Genomic DNA, 20,414 nt, shown 5'->3' with positions numbered 1-20,414 from the left:
CTCAAGTTTAAGAACTTCAGGTATTTCTTTTAAATCCAACAGAAAAACTAAAGCCCACAAAAGTGTACGTACTTTTTTTTCTTCAAAAAACTAGGATGGACAGTGCAGGAAAATCCCTCCATCCATGATTCAGTTCCAGTGAGAATAAGTTAAGAACTGATGTTAGTAATTTTTGTAACAGAAAAAGTAGCACAGAAATCTCTGTACGGAGGCACTCATATATATCTAGACACAAAAGTGCTTACAAGAATTACCCCCTCCAAATATTATATAAATATTATTTCCCATTAAAACATTTGACCACTCTAGTATCTACAGTCAATTTTGGTTTAAAATCAGTCTTACTGGGTTTCTTTCAACTTGGTTTAGTGAATGAAGAACCAAAGGAACTGCGCTGTGAAACAAGTACTCCTCTGTATGCCTGAAGAGTCTTATTTTGGTTAATCTCAGTTGAAAAATTTAGCTAACTTTCTTCACTTATTTGAGGTGAGTACGAGCTCAACTACCACACTGCTTAATACATACAAAGAGCTATCAGTTCAGTGTGGAATTCTCCATGAACCACCTGGTCCCCCTTCCAAAACCCTCAAATATACAGTTACTGAGATTAACTAGGGTGACCATTATTTTCACCTCTGAGCTGTGTGAGGGGAATGGGGAGGCCAGGTGGAAAAGGAAACCACTTTAAATTAATTATCTACAATGTGATGTTTTCACTCTTGGTTTTCTAATAGAAATGCATATTTTGTGTCTATGACTAATGGAAAGAAAAATGTCAAATAATAGACCATTGAATCTTAGGCTTTTAATAGACTCTGATTATTAAACTATATACTTTTTAATTTTTTTTAATTGTAGGCGTTCCAGTTTCAAAGCAGGAGCTTAAGAAGCAATCCCAAAGTCTGTCTATAGATATGTCCATTCCATTCTTTTACTCCTTATAAAATTTGCCAACATGGAAGAAAAGTATTTCTTTCTCTGAAGCAAGTAAAAATCTTCAGGGATTTTGAAAATATTAGAAGGAACAGAAGGGCACAGTCAACAAAATGGCCAGCAACTGTCATTTCAGGTTCCCCTAAAGCCAATCTGGCCATGTATGTATACTGAGCACTTACTATGTGCCAAACACAGAGCTCATGTTCACATTTAAGACAATGTGATTCTCTCGGTGGTGAAAAATGGCAGTACTTGGAAAACAAACAAACAAAAAGTAGGATAGAAATGTTCATGGGATTTTCCACCTTTTACTTTCCTATACTCAACAATGATATTGGTTAGCATAGACACCGGAAGGACATACAGAATGCAACATACATGTTTCTTCTGGAAATGTGCAAAGTGTTTGTGTTTTAACTCCTATCATGAAGGGCTGCATATTTAAAAGAGATCAAAAACGTAGAGCTCAAGTTTAAGAACTTCAGGTATTTCTTTTAAATCTTTGAAGATTTAAAAGATTTAAAAGAAACTTAAAACTTCAGAACTAAAACAAAGGACCACACTTAGTCACATCCAACACAGGTATCATTCATTCTACTCACGCATTCATTCATTCAACAAAAGTTTTAAAGCTCTTACTGTGCTATTTCTCCCTGTTACTAATGAAATATTATCTGCAAGTATTCAAAGAATAGTTTCCATGAGACAGAGATATGGAAAATACATCTACTTAGTGCCATTCTACCATGAAGACTGCTCAACACTTGCTTCATGAACTAGATTCCAATTGCTAAAATGGGCAAAGATGCCCTAGGCAGCAGGGGATATCTTTCTGCACTGGCATTAAAATCAAGTGCATTTCTTGAGAAAATCGGAAACACACACCAGTGAGCCATAACTCTGACAGCCTAAAGAAACTCCTGCTATAAAGCTAAAATGACAATGGAAGTCATGATTCAGCTTCTCCTTTTGACAGCAATGGCCATGGGCTGATACAGTATCTGAACTTTACCTGCAGCTCAGAATTCTACTTCCCTATTTCTGCTTACAACCCGTGAATCATTCACTGTTTAAGGACCTTTTGAATAGAAGCTCCCTAAGGCAAACAATGCCTCCTCCCCTGTGTGCTCTGAAAGCACCAGGAACACCCTAATATATTAGCTCACTCAGCCACACCATGTAACATTACACTACAGCCTGAGGAAGCACCCACCAGGGAAGGTGAGAAAATTAAAACTCAAACAGGAAGAAGGGGCAAAAGATTACATACAAAAGAGAAAAATGAACACGCAAGGAAGCCCAAAGTACTCCTGTAAACCGTCCCAGGAGGCATTTTTTTTTTTTCCATTTTCGGGTTTTAACAAATAAGCTCTCACTCAGAAAATACCGCAAGTTTTTCACATCTTCTTAGAACTATGAGGGCTTTCCCATTATGTCTGCCTTGTCTTCCATTTTCCCTTCCCTCCCCAATCTGTCCTCTCTTCCCACTCCACCCACATCTCATTTCCTCTTCTACTTCCTGCTTGTTCCCTCTGCCACCAAGCCAGCGCTAGCACCAGAGCGGCAGGTCCAGCCAATCTGCAGAGAGCAACAGTGTTGTCATGCTTACTGCGCCGGCTGCTCACTCAGATACAAGTGTCCTGTTTGAACGTGCCACCAGTACCACCAAATGAAATGCCACTAAGAACGTATTAATGAGCCAAGGGTAAGAGAGGGGGCCTCTAACTGGGATTGTGAAGAGACAAAACAAATGCCCAATTATTTATTCTTTAAAATACTGTAATTTACAATTTAAAAAAAAATTCTAAAAACAAAACCCTTAGATGGTGCTGATGGTTATACGACTCTGAAGTTACTGAGAAGTATTGAACCATACACTTAAAATTAGTGAATTTTATGGTGTGTAAATTATACCTCAGTAAAAACAATTTTTAAAAAAAAACAGTGACTTAAGTAATACAAACATGGTTGCAGGGGAATGGGCCAGTAAAATGAAATTCTGTACATTAAATCACTTGACTTACTTCCATCATCATAAAATTATTTTTGGCATTTGTTCAGAAAAAGTATTAATATTTTTTTCTATAAGAAACTAAAATAATACAAGCTCATATGTCCAACAAAGTCTGCTAAAAAACAGACCTTAACAAACCAGCAGTATGTCTATAGTAGCTGTTTAATGCATATTTCTCAGAGGGTATTATGATGAGAACACCTGTCATGCCAATGTACAGCAACAGATGCAGTACTTCTAATAAAAAACAGTAACAAAAAGTTACAGCACACCTTAGAATTTTAAAAAAACATAAAACAAAAACAAAAGAACTCCCCTAAGGAATAAATGAAACAAAAAGACACAATGTTGATTATTGTCAATGTTTAGTATGGGTACCTGTAGGTTCAGTATATTCTCCCTCTACTTTTAAAGTATGCTTCAAACTTTTATAAATTAAAATTTTTAAAAAACATTAAAAAAAATACTCCCCGTATTGATTGGGGTAATAAAGGAGTATAAGGGTAGAGATAGACACAAAATGAAATAAAATGAGCTAGGATTCTCATAATGAACATTAATTAAAGTCTCCAACATGTGGCGAGGTGAAAGTAAGACCAACGGCCCTGCTTCTCACACGAAGAACTCATATACAGAGCACGTCTCAGAGGAATACAGGACATAACACAGAGAGAAGTTTTAGGAGGAAATGCCCAGCACACTTCCCAGGGCATCTGGGAAGCCTTTGTTTTTTTCATCCATTCATTCTAATATTTATTAAACACCTACTATGCACCAGACACTGTGGTAGGGAGACACTGTGGTTAGAGTAAGGAACAAGAACCAGTCTTTGATCTCATAGAATTTAAACTCTATCAAGGAAAACAGTCAGTGAATTAATGCTCAAAAGGTTCTATAATTACAACTGGAGGATAACTTCCATAAGAAAATTACAGGATGCTATGCAATCATTTATCAGGGAAATATCGTAAACTAATCTTGGGGCTAGGGGAAGATTCCCTTAGGAAGCTGACCTGACAACTGAGACCTGAAGGATTTGCAGGAATTCTGCAGATGAAGAATGAGGAGAAAAGAATTCCAGGCAGAGGGAAGAGAACTGGGTAGGGGCCTTAGAGGAAGAGCAAGAATGTCTGTGTGGCTGCAAGAGGTAGAGCAGGGAGGGGATGCAGCTGCAGACAAGCGGAGTAGAATTTCGTAGGGCCTTCCTGGGTATGACAAGACGTAAGCAAGAACACTTTAAAGTAGAAAGGGTGTGCACACAAAGAAAAATAAAGGCAAATGGATGAAGACGTGAGTGTAGCACTGGAATGCTGTAAAGAACCAGGTATTAGTGGCAAATGAATTCTGGCAAGACAGAAGGAGGCCAAAAAGGGCTTTGCATGACATGCAAAAAAGTTGGACTTTATCCTGGTAGGAAATGAGATGTTATTAAAAATTTTTAAGCAGCTGTGTGCTATCAGTTCTGCATCTGAGTAAGATGGATCTGGGAAAAGTAAAGAAGGTGGATGGCAGAGAGGTAAACCAGGTTGAAGGGTGAACAGTTAGAGGGCTGCAATATTCTAGAGTGAAAGACACTTAGGCCCGAACTTGGATCAAATGCCCTTTCGGCTAATAGGAGCCATTAGCCACATGTACTTAAGAAGCCACTCATAGAAATTCAGAACTGGAAAAGGCCTTTAGAGATCATGAGACCCAGATACCACAGTACCGCAGGCACTATTAACAATCAACCAACCAACCAACCAACAAAAGACTCTCCCTATCTCCAAAAGCATGCAGATTTCTAAACGCTGTCTGGGCCGAGCGGATTGGGATGGTGGAACTACAGTACCAACCACAACCCAAAGGCCACTGATCCACTGAATGAATCTCCTCTGTCACACCCTAACCAGTTTCTCCTTGAGCACCTCCTGTGAAAGGGAATTCACTACCTCATGGACAAGCTTTTTCCATTTTGGAATAATGAGCCCTAATACTAAGTTGAAATCTACCCTGTCATAAATTCTTTCCCACTGGACCCAGTTTTGTCTCTAAATTCTCCTCCATTGACTGACACTCAAAGTATATGAAAATGGCATAATGCATGTTCTCAATTTTATCTCTTCCAGGTTAACCATCCTCAGGCCACTCAACAATTTCTCTGTGTCATGGGCTCTAGCCCACTCGTCCATCCTTCTGGCTAGTCTCCTTGTAGTGCACAATGTGTCTAGAACACAATACTCCAGGTATGGCCAAGGAGATCAAATTCAAGTGAAAGTGTCATTCCATGTCTGCTAAGTCAGGCTAAAAAATCCCACTAAAAGCCTTTTTCAGCAACTCTATTAAATTTACTGGTACAAATCAACTTTAAATTTAACCCAATCTCCCCAAATCAGCCTTTCCTATGCAGTATTCAAAGAAATGTTAATTTGATACAGTTTGCATATTTGTCCCAGTTCAAATCTCACATTGAATTGTAATTCCCAATGCTGGAGGTGGGGCCTGGTGGGAGATGTCTGGGTCATGGGGGTGAATCTCTCATGGCCTGATGTTGTCTTCACAATAGAGTGAGTTCTCACAAAATCTAGTCCTTAAAAAGTGTGACACCTCCCCTCTCAATCTCTCTCTCCCTTCTTTTCTGCTTTCACCATGTGATATGCCTGCTCCCACTTCGCCTTCCACCATGAGTAAAAAAAGCTCCCTGAATCTTCCCCAAAAGCCAAGTAACGTTGGTGCCATGCTTGTGCAGCCTACAGAACCATGAGCCAATAAAGCCTTTTCTTTATAAATTACCCAGTCTCAGATATTTCTTTATAGCAATGCAAGAACAGCCTAACACAGTCACACAAGAAATTAAGTATTACTTTAGATATTCCTTAAACACATACATACACATACACGAACACAGCTTTAATTTGGCACATACCTGGAGGTTGGTAAACTGCAGGTAATCTCAGCACCACAAAGCTTAGAGAGGGTAAATATGTATACCTGGCTTCCCAAACAATTTTAGTTGTGGAACATGGGATTAAAACTCTCAGGAGCACACTACTGACTGCCTACCTGGCCTTGCCTTCTCCACTCTCACTTACATGGGGACAAGGCATTCTTCACAGATGGGTAAGCTCTACAAATTCACTGCTGTCCAACAGAACTTTGGGCAATGTTGGAAATGTTCTGTATCTGTGCTAATAATATGACAGCCACTAGCCACATATGGGAGAATACTGGGCACTTGAGATGTAGCTAGAGTAACTAAGAAACTGAACTTTTAATTTTATTCAGCTTTTCATAGCTACTACTGTATTGCACAATGCAGCTCTACTCAAGGTACCTTCAAACTTAGCTCCACTAATAATAATCTAATCACCACCTAACTAAAAGTCAAATAAATGAGTCAGTTCCCAAACACTCATTAATTTGTTGAGACATACAAATAAAGGTTGTCATAGCTGCCTTTGGATAAAACCCCACATTTAAACCACAGGAAAGAAAGTTCTACCTCCCGAGAATCATCTTTCACTTCCTGAGGTCAAACAGGCCATGATGCCACTAGATGAATCTCACCAAGCAGCCACTTGTCACCAAAACACATGGTCAGGTACAGCAAGCCAATCAGTCAACCACGGAACGTGGGACAGAATTACGCTCTCTGATGACCCATTCGGTATTATGAGAAAATATACGTATTTTAAATGAAAAGTTACCCATGCCCACAACCCTAATGTGAAAGTCAGAAAACTGGACTAAATCCCCAGAAGCCCCAATCCGTGTCTATTATTCATTTTAGGACATTCTTCCGATATACGGCACTGTCACAACATATCACCAAGACGGACAAAATGGCTCCAACTGGGAAGCAGATGTACCCTGTGCAGGCTGCTGGCACTTACGCGAGCACTCTCTAAAGATGGTCTTAGGGCTGGCACTGCATGCTTGCCAGGGGATCTCTGCAATGTTAACCATGCTCTCCTATACCAAACCTGTTATCACAAGTCATTGATTCCTTACAAAGTTAACAAGCACTAAGACAAGTTAACCTGGCAAAATTGTAAGGCAATAACACTGCCACCAGTGCATATAACCACTGCATTTTCTTCATTTCCTCCCGAAGGCACAATATGAAAGTGACTGATCACATTTTTCAACTTTCATTTCACAATTATTCTATACATGCAAAATGTGGCTCCAAGTAATTCGGCACCATATTAACCCAGGTGCCCAAGTAAACAGCATCTGAGATATACCCATATATCATAATGTAGTAGAAGGGGTTTGTTTTCCATCAAATTACATGGACCAAATTTATGGCATGTCCAAAACAGGAGTTTATGTATCGTTTGATATGACTAGCTTTTCCAGCCTATTGGACTTGTAATTCAAACTCATACCATCGCTATTATGTAACTGACTATTATTTTCTGCCATATAAATGCAATGGAGAGTGCCCAAATGCTAGTTGGTATTATGTGTTAGAAAAACTAACAGGGCGATACAAACCAAGTTTTAAGTTAAAATTAAACTTGCACCAGAGAGCATTCAGGTTGGTATGGAAGTTCCCTTTTCCCTAGGTAAACATAAGCATAAAAATGGAAGGTTTCCATTTTTAGGTCCTAATTTCCCTTTTATATTCTAAATATTCTAACGATCAGAGAACTATTGTTAAATATTGTAAAAAGAATAATGTCTTCTTTGTTTCATTTGTTAAACCAGTATTTTCTTACAATAACTGATGCAAGGGAAAAACAACTCTGTCCACGGGCAAGCGCAGCCCCCGGTGTGCTCCTCATCGTCTCTGTGAGGACCGGGCTGCAGGGCTCCGCCACCAGCCTCTAAGCAGCTTGGCTTTTGTTTCAACTCAAAAAACCACCACCACCACCGAAAAAACAGTCATAGAATTACAGGAGTGGAGAAGGAGGAAAATGTCCATCCTCCTTGGCACCCAATGATAGAAACAAGTCTGCTAATAACAAGGTTAAAAATGAATGCCATTTCTCTAAAGGTAACAACGACTATGAGTTTAATAAATGAGAATAAGGAAGCCACTGGTCACAAGAAACTCAAATACAGACAGCCCACAGAGGCCATACCGTTCATGTAGGTTCTTTTCCATCCCCTGTGAATGTATGAATGTATGATGGGTGACTCTTCTCCAACATTTGAATGGTAAGTAAGAAACTTCTATAACAAGAACTACGCATTATTTTATATCTTATATAACTGAAAAACATGAGATGTGCTAATTACATAGTCAAAGCTAGAGTTTATTATGTAAAGATAAACCATTAGCAGTAACAATAATAATAGCCATAATTTTTATTTTGTGCATAGTATTATGTCTGGAAGCAAGTGACAGTTGTCCCCCAATATCCCTTCTCTTACACTGGTATAAGTTTTAGGGGGGCATAATGGTCACTCAGCTAAGACTACATTTCCGTATCTCCCTTACAACTATCTGTGGGCAGGTAACTAAGTGCTGGCCACTGCAAAGAGGGCAACCTTAAAAGGATATAACTTGCCCATTCCTTTCTCTTTCCTACTGGCTGAGGCTAGGGCAAGACACAATGGTGCTAGGATGATGAACGCCAATATAAAAGGAACCAAATTCACAATATCGTGGAGTCACCAAATTAGCTGCAGATGGCTTCGCTGCCAACTGTCACTATTACCTGAGAGAGAAACAAGCTTTTTTTTTTTCTTGAAAAAACCACTGTTCCTTTAATCTCTGTTAAAGCAGCCAAACATTCAGTGAGGTCCTTTCACACTATCACGAATCCTCATATAACAATCCTACAGTACAGGTATCCCATTACACTGAGAAGCAAACTGCAGCCCAGAAAAGCTAAGTATTTTGCTCAACATTGTAAAGAAAGCAAGTGGCTGAGCCAAGATTTAGTCCTGGGTCTGGCTGACCTCCAGCTTTTATCACATTGCCTCTTGCCTAACATGGCTCTTCCAATGAATGTGCTCCTTGTTACTGAAGCAACAAGTTTCTGAAAAATACAACTGTACCCTGGAGAATGATTTTCAACTATAATATAATAAACGTTTCACCTACTGACCTACTGCTTTTCAAGGGTTTGAGGTTCTCAAAGATCTTAAGAACACCTTATGGATCACTGTGAAACATACACTAGCCTAAAAGTGATCCTTATAGGGATCCTTACAGTGCAGAAAACACAACTATCCTCCAACAGGTCCTCAACTAAGTGCATCGTATTTCCTGCTTAATCTAATATGTTAAGACAAATACCTACTGGTTTACTAAAAAAATAAAATATTCCCTTCCTCCTGAAAGACAATCTGTGTGGAGCTAAATGTCCATTGTTGGAAGCAGCTACTGGAACTGCAAGGCCTAGCTAACTCCACGGGAAGACTGCCAGCCAGCTTGTTTTGAAATATTACCTTTAACTCTTCCCAGTTTTTACTAAGTCATTCCTTTCCAAATGTCTAAGGACCCAAAATAACCTGAAATAGAATCTATTTCCCTGGAAGTAAAATAGGAAAAGAGTGGGTGGGGAAAGGGCATTCCCTATGCCAAATCTGTTACATTTTGATACATACAATACACATTGTAAAGGTGGGCTGACTCTCCTTGTTCTATAGGAATACTAAGGCTTAGAGAGATCAACTTTGCAATGCAAAGCTAGTGAAGAGGGAGACCTGGCCCAATTCTAAATTAGCAGAAATGCTGTCCCTTACATTTTCAGTCCACCTTAGAATTTTCAGTCCACCTTAGACTCTCTACGTAGATATGTTCCTGGAATTGGGGGGGTGGAGGAGGAGCTGTTACTGCGACACTGGAAGCAATACAGTATTTATTGGCAATCCTCAGTTTTACTAAGGACCCACTGAGGCCTAACGATCTATAGGCTATATCTGAAAATTGCCAGTGGAAACAAACAAAAACACAGATTTTTAGCTAGTTCAGGGCCCTGGATTCACTTTTAATTTTCATTTTTTCTTCTATAAGGGCATTAGAGAGGAAGATAATCAATTCACATTCTTCCCAAATGCAATGATTAGAAAAGGGAGGGAGGGTTGGTTCTAGGTCCTCCCAAGAGAAAACAGAGCTCCACTGCTGCTACTGTAGTTAATACTACCAGTCAATGGCAGTAGGTGATTACTATGTGCTAAGCTACCCGGGTATAATCCCAAGTAATCTTCACAGACACTGGATGTATTTCACGCTATGATTAACTTCATCATACAGATGAGGAAACTGAGGCTTAGAGAGGCAAATCACTTGCTAAAGGTCACCCAGCTTAGCCCGGTTAGAGTAAACCACACGATTTGTAATAGGGAGGCCAGGACCCAGATCCAACTGTCATCATCCTGGCATCGCTTGTTTATGGAACTGCCAACTCAGAGTTGATATTTATAGTTCTTCCCCTGCAAATGAGACCGAAATAGGGAAAGCAAAGAGCTTCCCATTTACCACCTTGAGATTGCTTTTTGAAGAAGAAAGTTGAGACTTATCCATTCCTAAAAGCTGAAAAGTGAAGTGAGAGAAAAGAGCAGCATGGGACAGATGAGGGTTCACAAGGTTCTTCTAAATTCTGATACTGAGAATCTTGTGACGTTCTATGAACTCCAAGTGATGGGTACTCCCTTTTCCCGACAGGAGCTGGCAGTATCTTTGTCAAATGCTTGTACCTCTGGAAGCAGCTGTACGTGAGTGCAACAGCACATTATTAAAGAATATGTTGGCTCTAATATTTTTTAACGTTTTAGTAAACTCTAATAGGAAAATATTTTTCTGTGATTTTTATACACAGACACACTTCAAGTACTTCTGAACTACAATTATACAACTCATTTCTAAAAAGGAAAAGTCTTGAAGTTAAAGCTAAATTTATTTCATAGTTATCATTCAGTACTATATAATTTTTTTAAGTTTAAAAAAATGTGGTAAACCAGACGCAAGCAATATTAAGCAGGTATATTAATCAAAACACGGGGGCTAAATTAAAAAGAAACTTCATCTAACAGTATGTAAATATACCCCTTGTTCCCATCAAAGTCCAAAAAGCCTGACTTCAGATGTTCACAATTGCTCCAGCCACTGTTTGGTTAGCTTGTGCACTACTCTTCAGGAATTGTTTTGCTGTTTTCTAAATATGATCATTTAATTTTTAAATAAAAACATTTTAAAATAAAGTCTAATGCAGCAGCTGCCGTTTTGGCAGCGAGACTGTCACACAGAGAGCCGGTGTTAAAAGATCAGATTAAGAGCCTTCAGTCCTGGCACAGAGTGATGCTCACAGCCATGCAAGAGTGATTTTCCATGCCTCTGAAGAGAGAGGAAATAGAATTCATCTTCCTCTAATAACCTGCTCCTCCCCTCCCTCCAGATTATGGTCCATCTGGCTTCAGGGCAGAAGCAAAGAGTCCAATGCTCACAGAATGCACAGAAGAAGAAACAAGGTGGACGATGTTCAGATAAAAAAACATCAGAGATGCCCTGATTTGAAGGAAACAAACATGTTTGTGCTCACACAATAAAAGATATACACATACCTTAAGAAACTAGAAAAAGATGAGCAAATTAAATCTAAAGTAAGCAAAAGAAAATATATACACAGAACTGGCATTTAGAAAATCATGGCATAGATCAAGGGTGTCCAATCTTTTGGATTCCCTGGGCCCCACTGGAAGAAGAAATCACACACACATCCCATTTTATGTGGGCTACACATAAAGTACACCAACGATAACTGATGAGCTTAAAAAAAATTGCAAAGAAAAATCTCATAATGTTTTAAGAAAGTTTAAAAATTTGTGTTGGGCCATATTCAAAGCTATCCTGGGCCACATGTGGCCCACAGGCCCTGGGGTTGGACAAGCTCGGCATAAATCATTATCATGAGTCAAGGATTTCAACCAAGAAATGTCAAAGTATTTGGGAAATAAATAGTTCAGTGGTATGACAACAGTTAAGTATGACACCTTTCTTCCCAGACTAGAGCAAATGAGTTGTAGTATCTCCCCATGGCTTTCATCTACAGGTATAACTCCCTAAGACAATTAATTTCAGTCCAGTCTTGCTCAGCACCACTACCATTATACATTCTGTTCCCACTGGGCCTGCTCACACAAACAACATAATTCATGTGGGAAAACAACTCATTGTCAAATCAGCTTCATCGACATCCCTAAGACAACCTTCCACTTCTGAACACAACCCACAGATCCTGCAGAAATGTGATGAGACCAAAGCCGTACCAGTGATCATACTCAGGGGTCTGTGCCTACAGAGGCCCAAAGTCTAATACCACCCCAGCGATAATTCCAACTTTTCCCTGTCACCTTAGAACATGACATCCTAGCCTGGTTACAGCTCTGTGGGTCACACATTCTTTCCATTCTCCATCCCCATAAAGCAGAGCTGCTTAAAGTAAAAAATACACACTAGTCTGGATCAGGCAGGGAGCAGTCAGGCTTCCAAAAGAAATGCAAATGCACCCCTTGACTCTCATTCACCAAGCCATCTAATCTAGTCATAAGCAAATCTTAAGTAAAAACAGGCAAATGGGGATATGACTGGTGGTCATATCCACCAGGTTTTGTGGTCACGGCTAAAGGAGGAGAAAAGACAACATATCCTTTGTTTATCAAGACCCAAAAGAGCATGTGAATTCAGAGTGTCAACAAGACTTGTGAATAGGAGTGCCCCTCCCCAGTATATACCTATGAAGGGTACCCACAGTTACTCAAGTCTAACCCAGTTCAGACCAAGGAAAAAAATCATATATAGCAACCTGCATATCTGTAATACACGTGCATGCTCAAATACTGGCCACACAACATCGGCACAGGCCCGCTGGCAGGCAGGTGAATGAACCTCTCTCCTGAAAAGCAGTGACCCAACACTTACAGAACAGCTGAAAGGTAGGAAGAAAAGTGCCTCTGTGCCTTCTCAGCCCAAGGCACAAAGTATTGCGGCTAAAGACATGCAGCTATTTCATTAGCTCCTTCCTTCTTAAAGTGGATCTTACCTAAGCAAATGAAGGCATTCAGTAATCCAGAAGCAAAAAATTATCTTTTTCCAGTATTCTCACTTCAACTTTGTAACTACCAAAAGCAAGCAGGCAGAAAAAAAAAAAAAAAGCCACAAAGAAGCCAACAAGCACTAGAAATGCATCACTTTATTTCAACCTGTGCCTGTTTGCTGACAGCATGCACTTCCCCGGAGGAGAGCAAGAGAACTAGTGAGCCGCATGCCGGGCCTTAGCAATGTGCTAAGCCTACCATCACCAAAGCCTAATTTTGAGAAAAGTGGCACTCAGAGAAACGAGTTCACTGAGTTCATCTTGCAGATCTTTTCCCAAAAGCACAATAATATAAAGACTTAATCAGGTAACAAGAAGTAAATGTTTAAAAGTAGCTAGCCAAAAGCTTCATTAGTTTGTTTATTACATAAAGTCTTTCCATTTGATATGTCTTCTGCCAATTCTTAATGCCCAATGACAATAGTACAGAGTAAGCTCCTGTTTTCCTGGTAATTTTTCAGTCTACCCTATTAGGTACCATTATGACAAACAAGCATAATTCTGAGCAACACTACAAAGATAGCAAAATATTTTAATGACTGAATTTTGCTTAGCCCAACTAGAAAATATTCCATTACATAAACACATTTAAATCATATTCCACAGAAAGTTATTAAGGTATACAAGTTGGAGTGAGAACACTGTTTCTTAGAAATGAAAATAAAATACAAACACGAAGAGACTGGCAAGGCCAGAGAGTCAGTTCTACAATCCCTTTTCTGCAAAACCACTAAAATGGCAACTTCTAGTCCAGTGCCTAAAATCAACTACCTTACCTCTTGGGACAGGAAAGGAATGACTTGTGCACAGATAGCATTCAGCCTCTTGACAATCTCTGCCTGCAAAAAATAAGGGAAAGGAAAGCAATAAAGAGAACAGTCAGCTGGTTACAGATTCCCGAAATATTAACAGGATGATATTAAAACATACTTTATAATTTGGCTGGCATATTTCCTAAGGAAGAGGAAAACCATCTCATCAGCAAGCCCATTAAAAGGAAGCAATGACAACAGTGCCACATTAACGGCACAATTTATTAACCAGCATTCATCTTAACAAGTTAACCTTCAAGCATCAGGGCAATATAAAATGGAATTTAATTTCCATGACTGGAAATCAGTTTTCAACAGCCTTCACTAGGACCCTTGCTCATACTAACATTTTTCATAAAACCTGCAGTCTTCTAACTCTTTAAGAATTTAGATAAGTAAAGATCCATTCTTTCCTACATCTCAACTCCTTCAATTAGCAACTCATTGGATTTTTATACTTGTGGCCTTTGCTTTAAAAACACTGGTGCTGTAATTTTAAACTCAAGACCCTGAACTTCTGAAACAGCAGCACCCAACCAACCCAAAAAAGTTGGTTAATTCAGATTCTTATAAATTCTTGGAGAATGAGATGTTTTCTTCAACCATAAAAATTTCCAAATGTGTCCCACCAGGGTTTTCAGTGTACAGAGGTTGAGATATGCTAAAATCTTATTACACTTAGCAGAAAGCAATCTGTATGTATCTAGAAACTATCCTTGGGAACTTTTTTTTTTCCTGTGAATATGCAAAAGTCCCAAAAATGTCAGAGAACAGTCTATTCTCTAATAATTTTTAGAAGTACAGACATTTTAAACCAATAAGATGCTACTGTAAGTTAAGAAAAACAAAAAAACAAAACAAAAAAAAACCACTACATGTTTTCTTTAAAAAGTTACCCACAGCTTTACCAATGTTTATCTTAATTTGTATTTTCAGATGGTGCTTTGTATATTTTGTGATGTATAAATACATAGTTTTTTTAATACACATACATACAAAATAGTTAATATTTTAATGATGGAATGGAGGAAAGACAGCTAAGAAGAATTGAAAGACAGAAAATGTAAAGCAATTACTATCCCTAAGACATTCTTAAATTCCATCCAGGCTCAGTTCCTCATTTTACGAGAGGCCCAAAATGCCTTTTCTTGCCAAGTCATTACCAGAACGACAGTGACACTACTTGTGCAATCTAGGCTTCCTTCTTTCATCAGCAACCCTTCTAACTGTGTAGCTATGCAATCTTTTAAATGCCAGCACCTTAAAAACTTTGCCAGCCAAAAGAAAACACAAATTCACCATGAAGTTTCAAACCTAAGCTTTCCATTCCAGCCTGCATTCCTAACAAGATGGACAAAAACCCAGCACCAATAAGCGGCAGTGAATAAGGACCCAACTGTGCTGACCTGATTTAATTTACTGCACTGGCCCCATGGAGCATTTAGCCATCCTTTAAGCATGCTTAAGCCACCATGAAGAGCTGCAATGGGAATCACCAAACCACTCTCCACCTGGACGAACATACCACAGTGGTTATGGGGTGAAATTCCAGGGTGAGCTAAGAAAATAAAGTAGCATTCACTAGGCTGAAAGTACTGCGTCTCAAAGGCATTTGGTTGTTAAGCTTTTTGCAGGGAGAGGTGGAGGGGGAGAGAATAAAAGATAATGAGACACTTTGGGGCAGACCAAACTGATGATTCTAATGCTTAGAACCATCTGCCAAGCATATTTTCTTCATTATGTTGTTTACATAAATAAAATAGTCCCTTGCTAGGAGGGCTGAAAAATGTGTGGGCACATAAGAAAACTGAGTTCTTTAGTTTGCCTACATAATCTAGACAATAAAAACTACTCTGAGGAAACTTATTCATCTGGTGAAATAAAATTTTGGACCTAGGTTGTATTAAGTCTGAGCAACTTTTTTAAAAAAAAAATTATTTTCTTAAAAATAAATGTAAAAAGGAGAGGAGTCTTTTTACTAATCACGTAGGTTAACACACACAACAGAAACGGGAGGGTAGAAACCTTCCAGACTTTCGTTAAAGGTCTCCTGTTGTTTAAAAGACTTCTTAATTTCTTTAAGTTGTCATGCCAATGGATTTTCATGGTCAGGCTAATTGGCAGTTGGGGGGTGGGATGTGTGTGTGATTTCATAAAATTAAGCAGGTCATTCTTCACTTTGAAAGCTAAAGTTGCCTCGGAAACACTGCTGCTCCCATGGTCATCTAATTTTGCCTCTTTTGTCCCATAGGACCCAGCTTTAGGGAGGCATCATTTATTTACAGGCCTTTCCACTGGGCTTCAGCGATCAGCCAATAACACTGTGGACACACACTTCTAATGGCCTATGTTTTGAAACTGAGTCTAATATAATGGCGTGGGGCCCAAACTCCTTTTCCAGCACAGCCATTAAAGGATGTAGGTTATTGCTGTTGTCACCATTGATATTTGTCATTGTAATGTAATTAGGGCCCTAAAATGATGCATTACAGCCCTTGGCACAGCTTCTATTAAAATCTTTTCTTCTGCTCACTGAACTGCGACCTGCTTTCTGATGAATAACAGACAGACAGCTTTAGGGTAAGGAGCAGATTCATCAAAGAAGTATTTTTCAGCTTTGGGGAAAGAAGGGAAAAAAGGCAACCTAGGAGGAAAAGCAATAGGGGAGGAAAAACCACAACACACATTTGAATTTCATCTGACCACTTGAAATTCTGATTGCATCTGATGAATCTTGCTTAGACAATATATTCCCAGTATTTGAATCACATGGTTAATCAGGGCTCTAATCTGCTATCCATCAGGCTACGCCAGTACTGTTAGCTTCCAATCAAATTTATAGGTGATGTGGGTCATGCATCCCTGAGCCAGTACATTCACAGATAGCCCATTTAAACAGGCAGGGATTCTGAAATATTGCTGTTAGGGTTACTAGATATTATAATGGTATTTGATGCTTTATGGACACTGCTCAACTATTGCCTTTAGATGCCCATGATATTCCAAAATAGCATTAATAGCACCAATAAAAGGACAATTGTTCATGTCAAAATGTTAACAAAAAGATCGTACAGGCAGTCACACTTTGTCAAACACATTAACAATTTTTGACAATTCCATTATACCTTCCCTATCAAGATATTCACTTAAAAACCAATAAAGGTTGCAGATGTATTTTCCTGCCCTCAACTCACTACCATTCTATTTCCTCTCTCTCAAAATTTCCCACCTTTACACGATTCTCCAACAAAAAAAAAATCAATAAAATAAAAGTGATCACCATCCCTGCTAAAGAAAACCTTGGTTTGGGTAAAATATCTCAGAAAAACGTAATGACAAAAAAGGCATTCTATGAAAATCCCTTGGCTATGCACTCAACACCTGACATGTGAATGTCAACAGGCTAACTCGACAGTACTGATGGACAAGTGGCCTAGGAGCATGACCAGGTAGTAACAAAACAGGGAAACAGAGAAAAGAATATTTTATCTTTTATTTCTTCATACTCCAACACTCAAGAATCACTGGAAAATGTATCAACTATCTTACATCATGGGAAAGTGATGTCATACATTGAAAAGAAAGCTGTAACTCAATCACTAGGTTAAAAAGTAACAAATACTAAAGCACACAATACCAAATACATATTTCCCTTATCACGTAACAAATTTTACTAATCATTTAAGAGACAAAAACTTAGTTGACCCTATACTTGAATTTAACTATATTCCCTGAAATAGACCTGATACAATAATCTGATTTTTATTTGGATCATTTCAGCCTATATGATTTCCTTAAAGAGACACAAATCTTATTTTAAAAACATAATAAACTTGGGTGAAAGTACCAATAGCTTTATTTTACTAATCAAAGGGATATATCAAAAGCAATTGTTGATTTTAAAAATTGTTTCATGCGTTTGTCTCTCATCAAAATAGGAACAACATTACTACATACGTATTGTTGAAATAAAACAGAATAACAAAGCGTTATTAGGAAACCATTTCAGCAGCTAACTTAAAGCAATTACAGTTTTAGGAAACATTCCTGAAGAAAAACATTTTACCATTAGTTTTCAACACAGCAGTTTCTTGCCAAAATTTTTTAAAAGATGAATCTATTTATTTTATTAAATGTTTATCAAGAACATACATTCATCCACTTTTATATCAACATTTTTTTAAAAGGTGACAAATTAGTCCTACTTACCCTGACTGAAATACTTTTTGGAATAAACACAAATAAATCTTGCAACCCTATCACTTCACTTCACTACTAGAGAACAAAGACTGCAATTCTTTAAAATTTCAATCAGAAAATATCTTGATTTGTTCCAAATTTTCTAAAGAAACTGTACAACTTCTGAAACTGATCTTGCCTGACCCTAGATTAAAAAGTCAGAGGACTAATGAGAAATTCTTTCTAACTTAAAATCCAGACTTAACGTAAGGAAAAATGTTCAAGTACTATTGCTCTAAACTGACAACTCCATTTTTACCTTATCAAAAATCAATTTTACAAAAGTGTTAATAACATGTAACACATAAAACTAATCTTAGCTATTAACTCCTATTCAATATAGTGTTGGAAGTTCTGGCCAGGGCAATCAGGTAAGAGAAAGAAATGAAGGGTATTCAATTAGGAAAAGAGGAAGTCAAATTGTCTCTGTTTGCAGATGATAGGACTGTATATTTAGAAAACCCCATCGTCTCAGCCCAAAATTTCCTTAAGCTAATAAGCAACTTCAGCAAAGTCTCAGGAAACAAAATCAGTGTGCAAAAATCACAAGCATTCGTATACACCAATAATAGACAGAGAGCCAAATCATGAGTGAATTCCTATTCACAATTACTACAAAGAGAATAAAATACCTAGGAATCCAACTTACAAGGGATCTTTGAAGGACCTCCTCAAGGAGAACTACAAACCACTGCTCAACAAAATAAAAGAGGACACAAACAAATGAAAGAACATTCCATGTTCATGGATGGGAAGAATCAATATCGTGAAAATGGCCACACTGCCCAAGGAAATTTATAGATTCAATGCCATCCCCATCAAACTACCAATGACTTTCTTCACAGAATTGGAAAAAACTACTTTAAAGTTCATATGGAACCAAAAAAGACCCCGCATTGCCAAGACAATCCTAAGCAAAAAGAATAAAACTGCAGGTACCACGCTACCTGATTTCAAACTATACTACAAGGCTACAGTAACCAAAACAGCATGATACAGGTACCAAAACAGATATATAGACCAATGGAACAGAACAGAGCCCTCAGAAATAACACCACACATCTACAATCATCTGATCTTTGACAAACCTGACAAAAACAAGCAATGGGAAAGGGATTCCCCATTTAATAAACGGTGCTGAGAAAACTGGCTAGCCATATGTAGAAAGCTGAAACTGGATCCTTTCCTTACACTGCATACAAAAATTAACTCAAGATGGATGAAAGACTTAAATTTAAGACCTAACACCATAAAAACCCCAGAAGAAAACCGAGGCAATACCATTCAGAACATAGGCATGGGCAAAGACTTCATGACTAAAACACCAGAAGCAATGGCAACAAAAGCCAAAATAGACAAATGGGATCTAATTAAACTAAAGAGCTTCTACAAACCAAAAGAAACTATAATCAGAGTGAACAGGCAACCTACAGAATAGGAGAAAATATTTGCAATCTACCCATCTGACAAAGGGCTAATATCCAGAATCTACAAAGAACTTAAATTTACAAGAAAAAAACAACCCCATCTAAAAGTGGGCAAAGGATATGAACAGACACTTCTCAAAAGAAGACATTTATGCAGCCAGCAGACATATGAAAAAATGCTCATCATCACTGGTCATCAGAGAAATGCAAATCAAAACCACAGTGAGATACCATCTCACGCCAGTTAGAATGAGGATCATCAAAAACTCAGGAAACAACAGAGGCTGGAGACGATGTGAAGAAATAGGAAGGCTTTTACACTGTTGGTGAGAGTGTAAATTAGTTCAACCATCGTGGAAGACAATGTGGCAATTCCTCAAGGATCTAGAATCAGCAATACCATTTGACCCAGTGATCCCATTACTGGATACATGCACACATATGTCTGTTGAGGCACTATTCACAAAAGCAAAGACTTGGAACCAACCCAAATGTCCACCAGTGATAGACTGGATTAAGAAAATGTGGCATCTATACACCATGGAATACTATGCAGCCGTAAAAAAGGACAAATTCATGTCCTTTGCAGAGACATGGATGAAACTGGAAACCATCATTCTAAGCAAACTATCACAAGGACAGAAAACCAAACACTGCATATTCTCACTCATAGGTGGAAGTTGAACAACGAGAACACATGGACACAGGGCGGTGGCGGGAACATTACACACCAGGGCCTGTTGGGGAGTTGGGGGCTGGGGCAGGGATAGCATTAGGAGAAATACCTAATGTAAATGACGAGTTGATGATTGCCGCAAACCAACATGGCACATGTATACATATGTAACAAGCCTGCACGTTGTGCAAACCGTACCCTAGAAATTAACGTATAGCTGGGCGCGGTGGCTCACGCCTGTAATCCCAGCACTTAGGGAGGCCGAGGCGGGTGGATCAC

At 38.6% G+C, this 20,414-nt stretch overlaps 1 protein-coding gene across 4 annotated transcripts in view; it reads right to left on the bottom strand.

Annotated features, from left to right (window-relative positions):
• Positions 1 to 20,414, bottom strand: part of TLE4 (transducin-like enhancer of split 4) — a 156,698-nt gene that overhangs the window by 103,844 nt on the left and 32,440 nt on the right. For all 4 annotated transcript variants that reach the window (XM_011996881.1, XM_011996883.1, XM_011996882.1 and 1 more), the window contains exon 4: positions 13,758 to 13,820. In XM_011996881.1, the coding sequence (XP_011852271.1) occupies positions 13,758 to 13,820 (63 nt within the window). The remainder of the gene's footprint in view (positions 1 to 13,757; positions 13,821 to 20,414) is intronic.

This window comes from Mandrillus leucophaeus, unplaced genomic scaffold (genome assembly GCF_000951045.1).
Source record: "Mandrillus leucophaeus isolate KB7577 unplaced genomic scaffold, Mleu.le_1.0 Scaffold529, whole genome shotgun sequence".
NCBI classification, from domain to species: domain Eukaryota; kingdom Metazoa; phylum Chordata; class Mammalia; order Primates; family Cercopithecidae; genus Mandrillus; species Mandrillus leucophaeus.
The sequence above is the reverse complement of the archived record's forward strand: the minus strand, read 5'-3'. Positions and strand labels throughout refer to the sequence as shown.